At 40.9% G+C, this 13,953-nt stretch overlaps 1 protein-coding gene across 4 annotated transcripts in view; it reads left to right on the top strand.

Moving 5' to 3' along the window:
* The window catches only part of TRPM3 (transient receptor potential cation channel subfamily M member 3), a 502,889-nt gene that overhangs the window by 404,987 nt on the left and 83,949 nt on the right, over window positions 1-13,953 (top strand). For all 4 annotated transcript variants that reach the window (XM_030293212.1, XM_030293204.1, XM_032595678.1 and 1 more), the window contains 3 exons: window positions 2,832-2,882; window positions 10,951-10,986; window positions 11,145-11,285. In XM_030293212.1, the coding sequence (XP_030149072.1) occupies window positions 2,832-2,882; window positions 10,951-10,986; window positions 11,145-11,285 (228 nt within the window). The remainder of the gene's footprint in view (window positions 1-2,831; window positions 2,883-10,950; window positions 10,987-11,144; window positions 11,286-13,953) is intronic.

The raw sequence follows: 13,953 nt of genomic DNA, 5'->3' as shown, positions 1-13,953 counted from the left end.
GACCTACTCAATAGTTTTTGCTACTTGTTCTTTTAATTTCACATTCTACCAGGACAAACTCCTTTGGCTCTCCAGTAGACTTCTAATGTGATATCCTTACATAAACTACATTGCTCCATTTCCCAAATACTCTTTCAGTCCATCTATGATTAACATGTTGGGGAGGTAATTCCTATGATAAATCAGAAGCAGTATTAAATATATAAGCATTCTTAATCAAGGTCAATAAATTTTTACTTGGAATTTTTTTTAAAAAGAGTAGACATTGTTTTCCTCCATTTTACAGATAAGAAAACTGAGGCCAAGAAGGGAATTGGTTTATCCAAGACCACAAAACTCCTAAGTTAAAAAGAAAGCCAGTAGTGAACCAACACTTCTGTCTCAGAGGTTATTCTTCTCCTCATTGGTCATAATGCTCCTCTGTTCCACCACCCACAGCACTAATAAGATGGAACTTATTGACCTATTCTCCAGCCAGTGGTGGGTGTTAGATGCTGCCACACTGGCTCTATCTCATTCTTGATGCTGGAACTAGAAAACAGGTTAGCAGAGTGGCTCCAGGTTTCTGTGTCCTCTGCAGAGTTTTCTTAGTTCTGCATAGTAAAACTTCCAGTAAGAATAACAGACTGAATTAAAAGAAAGACTAGGAGGCCCCAGCTTCCATCCCCATAATAAAGATCAATAATTAGCCATAGGAGAAGTGGATAAATTCCTAGAAATGTACAACCGACCAAGTCGGAATCATGAAGAAATAGAAAAATTTGAACAGACCAATCAATAACAAGTAAGGAGATTGAGTTAGTAATCAGAAACCTCCCAACAAAGAAAAGCCCAGGAGCAGGTGGCTTCACAGGGGAATTTGGTGAATTCTACAAAACATTTAAAGAATTAACCCCAATTCTTTTCCAACTTTTCAAAAACATTAAAGAGGAGGCATTCCTTCAAACTTATTTTAGGAGGCCAGCACTAATTACCCTCACACCAAAGCCAGATAAGGACACTACAAGAAAAGAAAACTATAGGCCAATATCCCTAATGAATATACATGGAAAAATTCTCAACAAAATACTAATAATCCAAATTCAACAGCACATTAAAAAGTTCATACACCATGATCAAATGGGATTCCATTCCTAAATGTAAGGATGGTTCGACAAATGCAGATCAATAAAGGCATACCACATTAATAGAATGAAAGATAAAAATCAAATCATCTCAATAGGTGCAGAAAAAGCATTTGCAATGTTCAACATCCTTTCATGGTAAAATCTCTCAATAAACTGGATATAGAAGGAACACACTTCAATATAACAAAGGCCACTTGTGATAAATTCACAACTAATATCATACTCAATGGTAAAAAGGTTGAAGGTTTTCTCTCAGAGATCAGGAATAAGTTAATAGTGCCCACTCTCTCCACTCTTATTAAACATGGTATTGGAAGTCCTAGCCAAAGCAGTCAGACAAAGGAAGGAAGGAGGAAGGAAGGAAGGAAGGAAGGAAGGAAGGAAGGAAGGAAGGAAGGAAGGAAGGAAAAAAGGAAGGAAGGAAGGGAGGGAGGGAGGGAGGGAGGGAGGGAGGGAAGAAAGGAGAAGAAAGAACAGAGGGAGGGGGAAAAAGGAATCCAATTTGGAAAGGAAGAAGTAAAACTGTCTTTGCTGATAACGTGATCTTATATATAGAAATTCCTAAAGACTTCACACACACACACACACACACACATACACACACACACACACACACACACACACACAACTGTTAGAAATAATAAATGAATCCAATAGAGTTTCATGACACAAAATCAATATACAAAAATCAGTTGCATGTCTATACACTAACACAGAACTCTATGAAAATAGAATAAAACAATCCCATTTACTTCACAATATCATCAAAAACTGTAAAATACTTCGGGATAAATTTAACCAAGAAGTAAAAGATCTATCAAGTAAAAATTGTAAGACACTGATTAAAGAAATTGAAGACGACACAAGTAAATGGAAAGATATCCCATAGCCATGGATTAGAAGTGTTAATGTTAAAATGTCCATACCACCCAAAGCCTTTTATAAGTTCAGTGCAATCCCTTTCAAAATTCCAGTGGCATTTTTTCATAGAAATAGAAGAAACTGTCTTAAAATTCACATGGAACTACAAAGGACCCTGAATAGCCAAAGCAATCTTGAGAGAGAAGAACAAAGTAGAGGCATCACATTTCCTGGTTTCAAACTATTTCACGAAGCTATAGGAATCAAGACAGTATAGTATTGTCATTAAAACAGACACATAGACCAACAGAACAGAGTTAAAAGCCCAGCAATAGATACATGCACATGTGGTCAATTAATATTTGAAAAGGGAGCCAGATATTTAAACACAGTGTAGAGGATCCTCAAAATATTTGGGGCTGAGGGGTGGGGAAAATGGGAGATGTTAGCTAAAGGGTATTAACTTTCAGTTATAGGACAAATAAATTCCAGGGGTCATATGTATAGCATGGTGACTATAGTTAACAACACTGTATTGTATAATTGAAAGTTGCTATGAGATTAGGCTTTAATGTTCTTATCATAACAACAACAAAACGGTTGACAACCTCCTTTACAAAGACTGAACCTAGAAGTCAAATGCTCTTTCTTGAGGAACCACAATCCCAAATTCTGCCAGTGTGTGTGTTTGGAAGAGCCAGGTACAACTGAGCAACTAGAACAAGGCTCATCATGAAGAACGACCCCCTCCTCCACCAGATCCCTTCCTTCCAGATCCTTCTTGCCTTGCCAATAAGAGCCCCTGACTAGCAAAACCATCTGATTCTTCTTTATTGTTTTCAGAGACATGGGCCCTCAAATACATTGTACCACTTGGTCAGGGATGTCAAAAAGGTAAGAACCCTCTCGACTGCAGGTCGGAGGCCCTGTCTTGACTGCTTCCTGTGATTAGAAAGCGCCTGTGTTTTGCATGCGCTGCCAGAGCGCTCCTGTCCCTGCGAGACGCCTCATTTCAGGACACTGTTGTGTGTGTTGCCTTTTAACTATGACATCTTTGCTTACAATGCAGCTGTGGTTTTACCTCCAGTCTCCGTGGTTTTAGATGCTTTCTTTGGACATAATGTTTTTAGATAGCGGAACGCTAGGCTTTGCCCCATGCTGTGTGGATTTATGCCATTGCCTGTTTTCTTCCCTGCGCCCCTCACTGTTCGGGGAGCTGGTTTCCATGTTGTGTGACCAACCGTAGGAGGTATCTGCACATACCAGCTCCTGATGCGATGCATCACTGTCACTCCTAACACTATACGGAGCTCAGGAAACATAGCTCAAAAAGTCTCAGAGAATCAGAAACTAAAATGCATACGTGCATTCCGTTCTTCTAATGCTTTATTTTTTCCAGCATATTTTTTCACGTTGACCATCTAACTTGAGGGGAGGTTAAAAAAAAGAAAAGAAAAAGGCAGTAGGTTTGGATGAAGCAGAATGATTCCCATATTACAGAGATAGAGGCTGAAATGTAAGGAGGTGAGAACTGTAGTACGTGGTTAGGAAAGAGGTAGAATTCGAACTCAGGTCCTTCGATGAACAAGAATATACCAAACCTTTAGTGATGACCAGAAGGATGGCACTAATCTATGCTTCCTATATGCTTCAGCTCTCTTCATCTTCGTGACAATTCAATGAAGTGAATTATTATTTTATTATTATATAGTATGATTCCCATTTGTAGGTAAGAAGAGTGAGGTACAGGTAAAGCTGTGTTTGATCTTAGCCAAGTGCGTGTTCTTTTGCTCCGTATAAGCTCTCCCAGAGATAACTTTAATTCTGAATCCTTGACAGCCGTTCCCAGTTGAAACTAATGTTTCAACTCCGAAGGATGGACTAGATGGGGGCGCTTTTCCCACCCCCAACACACACACACACACACACACACACACACACACACGCACAGCCACCCACTAGTTTGTAGCAATTCTTCACCAAAGCCCAAAGGACATAGTCAGAGAAAGCTACAAAGTAAGGTAAAAAAATATGGAGTCACTGTCTAGAACTTCCCTTAGGAAAAGTAGCCACTTTTTAATTTTTCCCTTGAAAGCCAAGTAAAGGTCCTGGGGCTGCTTAGAATGTACCTATTAACCAGCTGGACCTTTGCTAGTAATGAGTAAAGGGGACAAAAAACAAAACAAAACAAAAACCAAAAACCCCTTCTGTTGGCTCTTGGAAGCTTTCCTCTCATCTCCACATGACTTTACTGAAGGATACTTCATCTGTTGTGAGTGAGTGAAGCCTGTTGTTCTTTCAAAGCAAGAGAACAGTCGCTGTGCAATCTGTACATCCAACGCAACCACCATTCTACCAAGATCACATCTTTCCTTGATCTGATGCATTGGGAGCCGTAATCACACCCGCCCTCAACAGAGCCATTTCTCTTACCCTCAAGTCTTCCAATTTTGTGTAATTTATCCTGGCTTAAAACTGCCTGGCAACTAAAGAGGGGGAAGTGTCTCAAAAGATTCAATGTACACATTTAACACATATTCTTTGCCAAGATATATGTTGCTCACATTCAATAAAATGTCCTGAGGGTTTTTTAATAATAAATAAGACATCGTCCCCCTCACCTTGAGCTAATCTGTGTCGCTGCAGGAATTGTGAGTCTTTCTGGGGCGACAGCTATGCCTTTGTCCCTCAATCCCAGCCATCGGCCAATTTAAGCCTTCAAATAAAGTCACTGATTCACCTCCAACTCCTAGTTTTTTGATATCTTGACTGATTCCCAAAGGGATTTTTGCAGTTAGATTATACTGAGTATAAATGATCAAAACCCCTCCTATTAGGTTCTCTTCTTTGTAGGACTCCGCTTTACGATATCATTTTCTCCCTTCTGAAATCTCATTAGCTGCCTACATTTGCCCCTGTCACTTGCATTAGAAGGCATGCATATTTAAGGGAAGGGTTTTTTAAAACATCTCAGCTAAAGATGGACTCCAAAAGTAATAGAAACTAACAAGAAAGACCATGATGGTTAGGGTTTGGGAGGAAGGAGTATTAGGAGCAGCTTTATTTTTCTTTTAAATGTGATCCAAATTTTGGAGCAAAAATACATAAAGATTCATTTAGGTACTGATTTATTAAGTGGAAAAAAATGATTACAAATGGTCCAGGATAGTTCTGAACTGGCTTATAGGAACAATTCATCCTTTTATGTGGGAAAGGAGACAGGCTTTAAAATGCTAAGAAAACCTTGGGCAGTGGAAGCAATTTTCAAAATAAAAGAACTTGATAGTTAGCATGCGCTTTGTGCTTTGAGATTAGAAGACTTTATATTACATGTTAATTGATATGATCTGTGACAAAAAGAAAAAAACGTGAACCAGTAAGTGCTAAGCCCTGATAAAAAATGCTATTCTGAACCGTAAACACAGTGTTTGATGCTATGTCTATGAGATAAAATGCAAAGAGCTCTTACGGACCCAGGGAGTGCGTTTAAGAATAATCAGGTGGTCCTACGTTTATCGGTGTGGTCTCTCCAAGTCGAATTCTCCTTTGACATCAACAGAACTGAATTCGGAGAAATGCTCCCAAGCTAGTTTCAAAAATCTCACATTATTTATACCAGGGGAGCATTGAGGTCAACGGTTTGTTATTCAGCAACAATCAGAAATTTGAAATGATAAAGGCCAACCCAGTCCCCTGTTTTCCTGCATAAATCCATGGGACTCACCAATGCTACATTATACCAGAGTGGCCCGAGTCTGTCTGCTTTTCCGTGAAATCTAACTTGCCATTTTTAGAAGCTAACTGTCTGCTCAATTTGTGCCTCTGTATGTTTTCAAGTACTAGTTTTTCCTTCTTAACTTACATGTCCTAAGACTTCAGATTACCTGGATTCTCATTCCCCACCAAGGGGCGGGGGGGGGGGGGTGGTGATATCTGAGTATTATATAGAAGTAGTTGTGAAATTATGATAGCTTGGTGATGGGTATTGAGGAGGGCACCTTTTGGGATGAGCACTGGGTGTTGTATGGAAACCAATTTGTCAATAAATTTCATATATATAAAAAAATAAATAAATAAATAAATAAAAAACAAAAAAAATGAAATTATGATAGCTTAAAATTCATTCACATGGGAATTAAGACAGGGCTTTGCAGAATGGAGAGGTGGGAGAAAAGTATTTCAGACCCTCGTTAGGTAAAGCAAGGACATTTTCATAATCCCATCAGCCAAATTCATGCAGATTTCCAAAAGCATTTTTTTTTTTCAAGGCTGCCTGCTCTAGGGGCACCTGGCTGGCTGAGTTGGTGCGACTCTTGATCTCAGGGTTGTGAGTTCGAGCCCCACACTCAGTATAGAGACTACTTAAATAAATAAGACTTAAAGAAATAAAATAAAGGGTTGCTCGGTCTATAACCATGCCAACTATTGTGGGACTGTCCTCTTTGTCCATGAACTTTTGCCAGAGTAGTCTTTTCTCCCCTCTTCCTTGGTAAACCTGACAACCAGCAACCATTTGATACCCGACGTACATTAGAAGGAAACAAGCCCGTTTTGAAGGCTTGTTATAAGTTTCCACGTAATGTGTTTCCCAAACAGCTGAAATCTGATGGTGAACGTCATGAGCTGACTTCTGAAAAAGATTTTATTTACAAGAGCCGATCTAATACATGCATTTAAACTATTCTTTTAATTAAAAGTCACCTTTAGGAGGGCATGGATGAAAATTTCAGAGTAGCGGCTCATGGCTTGAGAAAAAGAGACAACGTTTTCAAGTTGTCAGATGGTACCTACCAATGAAGCCAAGCTTCTCTGTTTCACTCTGTGGATCAAAGTATTTGAGTCACACAGCTTGCCGCGTGCTGGTAAGGCATGAAATGGGACATAAGTGTGCAGGCATTACCAATTGCCAAAGTAAATACCAAAAAAGGGAGGAGAGACTAATAGAAACAACAGACCAAAGGGGCATTATTCCAGTATCATTCTTGAATTCCTATTTGAAAAGCATCCAAGCATAGGAAGACTCCTCCAGAAGGTTTTTGGACATTACCTGTGGTATATGAGGTGCCGTTCACGTTCTCTGCTTTTTCCAGAGGAGGTGGATGGGATGAGCACAGCACCATGCCTGTCTCTGGGCTCCCAGTTCCACTAACCAGATTTCAGGGGCGATTAGTGGAAACCCCATCAACGGTGCGAGTTCTGGACAAGAATCTTTGCGCGGTGACCTAGCAGCATAGAAAAAAAAGAGCGGCCTGCCAGGCAGTGGTCAGACAATCGGACCTCTAGAAATAGACGGGACCTTAGAAGTAACTCTGTCCCAAGTGCCTGTTTTCAGAGTGTAAACTGAGGAACAGAGGAAGGAAGTGATCTCCTCAAGTTCACAGAGAGGCAGAGCTAGGGCCACCGTGCTAGCCCAGCGCTATTTCCACTGCTGGGTCATACGCTGGGTGTTCTCTGCATCTGTGACATCTGAGGTCACAGGTGGCCACGGCCATCGGCACAGCACCTCAGACATGCCCCAATGTTACCAGCCCCCTCAAAGTTCACCCAGCACACATATGTCGCAAGAGGCCGAAATTGCACCCGATTCTACAAATTATATGAAACCTATTTCTTCTTCCCCAAAAGGTTTCCATTCTTCCTAGTAGAAATTGTGAAACTAATTTCCCTTAATTTCTCTGCTTTCCAGGCCTCGGTGCTGGTGGGGGAGGGGGCGATGAGGACAGATGCAATCAGTCTTGCAGGCTTTCAGACACATTACTTGGTAAAGTAAGCTCTCCCTCCTCCAGATATCACCTTAACAAGGGCATCTGACTCTCTTGTTTCTAAATCCTCCAATCTGCTGTTTTCATTTGCATCGCCTTATTACCCATATAAAACAGAACAGGCACCTAAATGCTGGTGGAACCCTCACCGTCTTCGGTTAGGTGAACATCGCCCCCTTGTGGTCAAACAGAAATGCAGGCCAATTCCTTTAAGGCGCTGGCTCAAAGCTAAGCAGAACCCAGAACGCTCACTAAATCCTTTCTCCTACTTCAGCCCAGATCACATTTAAATCACTTGAAAATAATAAAGCTTTATATGAGAAGTGCCTACAAAAAAAAAAGACTCCAGCACTTTCTCTTGTTGTATATAAACCTAGTAGCCCTTTGTGAATAAAATCATTTGCCAAAAATATTTTACTGGCCCGTCTCAAATTTTTATCGAATTTTACCACGATCCCTTTCCTGATAACCCCCCACTCTTCTAGACAATTCAAAAGCATAATTATTGCCACTCACTTCAGGCAATATTGGTGTCTCGTTCTTAGAATTCAAACTGATGTTCACACATAGGTTTCTCAAAAGAAAATATACATAGGTGTTAGGTTTGCTGTTACTCATGATTCAAATTTAGAGAATTCTTACAGGATTAAAAATAAGGCACAAATTCATCGACTTGCTATGATTGCTTTTCAGTAGCATCACACAAAATCTTTTAGGGAATTTTCTGAACCCTGGGACTCAAGCATTATATAGAGACCATAGGAGCCATAGAGTTGCACCCATTTTACAGGGAAGCCTTGAGGGAAACCAGTTGATTTACGAAGGACAGACAGAAAGAAGCCCAGGGCAGTTGATTCACAGCCAGGGTTCTCCACCCTGCCTGCCTCACAGTGCCCAGGAAAATAACACAAATGCGGGGCCTCTTCTGTGGGTCATCCTTGTAGACGCAGATGAGATGAGGCAGACCCAGGAGGGTCCAGACTTTGGGGTTCTTTGACTCTTGAAATAACAGGCCTGTCTAACTGTCAGCTACAGCTGACGATCCAGAAACCCACAGCCTTGTTAAGCAGTCCCAAAACAATGGAGAAAAGTGGTTGCATGAGTAATATTTGTAAACTCAGTTTCATGTTTATGGAAAGGGCAGTGCATGAAAAGTTACTATCTAAAGACTTCCTCAAAGTTCCCTTTTCTCTGTTTTTGCCATGCTTTGCATAAAGAAGTCAGACACTTGGTCTTGTCTGACCACCTGAGGATAGCTTAACTTGCCAACACAGGCAGATTCATGAGAGAGTCCTCAGAGGAGATTCCGAAATTCTGAGAATGGTTGGGGAGGACAATAAGACCATCTTTAGGAAGGGACATTTTGGTTGGGATTCTGATGAGCCAAGGTCAAGGATGTAACACAAAGTGCTTCCACCGCAAGTGTGATGGCTTTGCTCAGCTGCCTCAAATTGGGTCCCCAAGCCTGCTTTGTGCCCCAAGCCAAGGGAGAGGTGGAGCTTGATGGGCAGGGCTAGGAAGGGTCGGGGGCGGCAAGGGAGTCTAAAGAGCAGCACCAGGATCTCCTGTGCTTAGGCTGCTGCTTCATTTGCTCTCCGTTCATTCCTTCTCGTTCCTACTCCACTGAGAACACCAGTGGAGCGATAGGCGTATTTCAAGTCAGTTTCCACGGTGATACGGGGCTATCCCAAACAGGATGACTCACAGACTGTGGCCAGTTAGTTCCGATACTGACAAGAACACGGTACTGAAAAACCTGAAACTGAGACTTGATCCCAACCACATCCATTAATTTCACTGTTTTACTCATTCACATTCTTACCAGCAAAGATTCTGAATGCCTACCACACACCAGCCACTATAAAAGGCACTGGGGATACAAAGATCAATAAAGCAATTAAGGCTATGGGTTTGATAGGGAGGATACAGTGGGCCACCTCTAACCCTGAACCCCTTACAAATGTATGCTGTTGACCATAGCAAAGCTGAGGAAGCATTAACTGAAAACCTACCCTCAGTTAGCAAAACAATTTAAGCTGATTTCCTAATGATGACTGTACACTGTAAATTTTCCGATTTTGTCATGTGAGCCCACCCGAACCTTTGTTACTAGAACAGCGATTCCACAAACTTTGGTGTATATCCGAATCACCTGGAGAGCTAATAAATCATGTAGAGGCCCATACATTGAAGCAGGACAGGGGCCAGGCCTTTGTACTGTCACCAAGTTTCCCAGGTGGTTCTGATGCCACCGAAATTGAATAACCACCACCAAATCTCACACAGCATCTGGAGTGAGTCCTCCATTAAGGACAAAAGTAGACAAAGCCCTCGTGCTTCTCCTATATATATCCAAGGGCATAGTGCAAGTGCTCCCTACACAGTGTGGTACCCTTGCCATTCATGGTATAGGGCATACTTTTGCATCAAGGAAATAAACCAGACAGTGAATTAATCACACCCTTTGAAACTCACTGTGTGCTCAGAACTTCCCACAAATGGAATTAATCCATCCGTGACCTAGCAGAGCCAGAATCTTTCCTTACACCCTATAGAGCACCTTTTAGGTGTAGAAGCCAGTAATGAGTAGACAACGGTAAAACCTCTTGTGTTTTCGCACCTATATATGCAAGCAGCTGAAACTTACCCCATAAGAAGCACTCTTTGAAAGAAAATATCCAAAATCTGCTTAATTCTGGGAAAATAAATATTCCCTCCATAGAATCTCTTCTGATGCCACTGTGTTTCTCTTAATAACCACCAGGGGTGCTCCTAAATGACTTCATCCTGACATCCATCTGCTCTCCTCCTGTGAAAAAGGTGCCAAATTTGTTTCATTGTTAATAGAGGTCTTCCCAAGGGAGATGTGAACTCTGAGCAGAGTCCACCTGATGCAGGTCCTGGTAATAACAACCATCTTCTGGAAGGAGTCTTCATTTAGTGAGCATGAAGAGGTCAGCAAGAGAGAGGTAACAAGCCTGGGCCAGAGGCAGAGCAGCGCAGGGGGCCCGGAGAACATCTGGGGGAAAGGAGTTGCTAGCGACTAGGACTCGTAGCATTTGCCATGTCAAGCCTTGTGTTTCTTTCTGCTACACTGGTGTTTTTTTCTCCCCAGCTGAAGACTTGAATAAATATTTTGATTTTCTGTTATTGCCGACGATTACTGCATCTTCTTATTTAACTTATGTCTTCTTTCCAAGCGAGAATATCCAGGTTTCGGTTGGATCTATTTTAAGGTGAATTAATTAACCAGCATAATAATACATTCATATGTTTCTTTTTTAATTATTTTTTTTACTCTAAAATAGTTACAGAACACATGGCATAGAATCCCTAGTAAACCACGCTGTCTTTTGGATGTGTTTGTGTGTGTGTTTTCCTTCTTCCCTGATAGGGGAACCTGCCCCCAGACTATAGAATCAGCCTGATTGACATCGGCCTGGTGATCGAGTACCTGATGGGCGGGGCTTATCGCTGCAACTACACGCGCAAGCGCTTCCGGACGCTCTACCACAATCTCTTTGGCCCCAAGAGGGTGAGTTTTGCAGCAAGTTTCCTCTTCTGGACTCCTGGGAGGACTAGGGCACGACATATGTGGGGTGTGGCTTCGTTATCTCCAAGGAGCATCTCAGATAAGAAGGCAACTGGTCTACCCACCTCTTCCTCCCTCCCAAATCCTTCAAAAGGAAGAAAGAAAAAAGGCAATGTATTGGTTGATACACTCCTTTCTCTTCCCCAGAAGGTCCAATTAAAATAAGAAACTGGCAACTGGGAGTGAGCCTTAATGATCAAGGAATAATAATGAAAGTCAAATTAATCCTATCTATCTCAGTGGTTTGAAGGTTTTTGGTCTTGGGGTCTATTTATACCTTTAAAAATTATTGAGGACCCCGGGACCCCAAAAAGCTCTTATGTATGGGAGTTCTATCTATGGGTATTATCATGTTAGAAAGTAAAGACTTAAAAATATTTATTCATTAATAGTTAATATTAATTCATTTTAAGTTAACCATAAAAAGCCCATTAGATGTTAGCATAAATAATGTATTTATGAAAAATAACGATTTTTGTGATAAGAGTAGCATTGTACCCTTTTTGCATATTTCTGTAATATCTGGTTTAATAGAAGACAGCTACATTCTCATATCTACCTTTGCATTCAGTCTGTTGCCAGATGTTTTGGTTGAAATATACAAAGAAAAGCTGACTTCATACAGACATGTAACAAATATGACAAGTATATACATATATATAGAGAGAGAGAGAAGGAGCATTTTAATAATCTTTACAGATAATTATAGATATTCTTTTTTGAAGTTACATACATCAAAACAAGTGGCAGGTTTTTGTTTTGTTTTTTTTTTTAATGTTTATTTACTTTTGAGAGACAGAAAGAGATAGAGCTCAAGCAGGGGAGGGCAGAGATAGAGGAAGACACAGAATCTGAAGCAGGATCCAGCTGTCAGCACAGACGCTAGGCTTGAACTTATGAACCATGAGATCATGACCTGACCCAAAGCCAGACGCTTAACCGACTGAGCCACCCAGGCACCCCACAAGTGGCAGTTTCTTAAAGATTAGTTGCAACACGAAATCTGAAATAGCTTCAGTGAACTTTTTATACTCTGTTACTTTAAAATTCATTGGTTGATCTTACACTTTGCATGGATCTTGTAACATCAAGGATTGGTCATTGTAAAATATTGGTTTGCTGAGTTATACAGATCTTCTCACTGTTGACACATTTCATTAAACAATTTCAAAAACTCACATTCATTAATATCCCTTCCAATCTTGTCAGAAAAGTCTTTAACTTCTGAAAAACTGTCAAGGTCATGGGGGAAAGGATAACAAGTTTTCAAAAATTCTCCTTTTTTTCTAATTGCTGCTTGGAAAATTTTGAATTTTGCCATTGGCAACAAATACCATCAGTTACTTTCCTTGAAACAATAGCCCCACTTCGGCCATTTCCAAAAATATCTGCCAAATGTCCAAGACTAAATAAACATAGTTTGTCTGGCAGTCATTCCTTCCAGCAGACAGTGCATGAAACAATGTGGCCACAAGCCAAGGAACTGCGTGTTTGTCCTCAGGACAGCCCATCATAGCTCAGTATGTAAGGAAAGCGCTTAACCCATACTTACCATTTCGTCCCTCAAAACCCTGAAAAGACATTTCTTTAGCATCGAAGATAGAGATTTAATAAAGTTAATATTTTTTTAGGCCTCATCAAGGGCTTCTTAAGTAAAAACTGGATTTTTGTTTGTTTTTAAACTTCAAGTGCATAACAGTGGAACCTAATGACCGCTAGTAAAGTTTGGTGCCACTGCCTTCATTCCTGCCACCCCCCCACCCTGCAGTTTTATTCACCATTCTTTTATGCCATCATTGCAAATGTTAACACAGTGTCAAAGACAAGTAACATCTTAGTATTATTAGGAAAACACCTTTGACTTCACAGAGACCCAGATATCACAGGGTTCCTGGACCGCATTTGGAGAGCTGTTACACTAGCTGGTGGTTGGCATGATTTTTATTTTTAACGAGGCTTATCTTCTGATTTTGAAAGTATTTTGTGGTGCTACGAGGCCACTTTGAAAACACCAGGAAGTATAAATAAGAAAAAAAATCACACAAATTTCAAACTGCTGGGCACTTCAGAAGCTAAAAGGAAAGAAACGGAGAGAGGCAAGGTCCAAGCTATTCCTACTTGAGTGGTCAAATCAAATTTGGAGGAATGGTAAGGGCTGCAACCTTACTATTTTACTCAACTTTCAAGAGAGCACTCAACCATTCTGTAACATTTAACACAGAATGGGAATCCCTGACCCCTGAGATGTAATTTTGTGCCTCCCCTCATTAGATATAAATCAAGGGCTGTAATCTGCTGAGTTGTCTTCTCTCTCCGTCTTGGCCTGTGGCTATTTTGCACATTCTCAGCGTGACCATTGATGCTACAGCATGTGCTGGCACTTTCCACACCACTGAGCACCTTTTGCTACCATCGGCACATGCCCTTGTGGTCCCATGACCCTTTGCTCTACTGGACAGCTGCATAGGCGACATGAAGTATCTGAACATATATTCTGAGTAATATTCCAAGTCTCCAGGTAACAGAGGTATTTCAGAGGTTTGAGAAACATCTCATGGTTTGAGTGAACATTTCATGGCTTACCCAAGTGCCTGAGATCATGGAGATGTCA

The sequence above is a fragment of the Lynx canadensis genome, chromosome D4 (genome assembly GCF_007474595.2).
Source record: "Lynx canadensis isolate LIC74 chromosome D4, mLynCan4.pri.v2, whole genome shotgun sequence".
NCBI classification, from domain to species: Eukaryota; Metazoa; Chordata; class Mammalia; order Carnivora; family Felidae; genus Lynx; species Lynx canadensis.
This window is presented reverse-complemented; position numbering and strand designations above follow the sequence as displayed.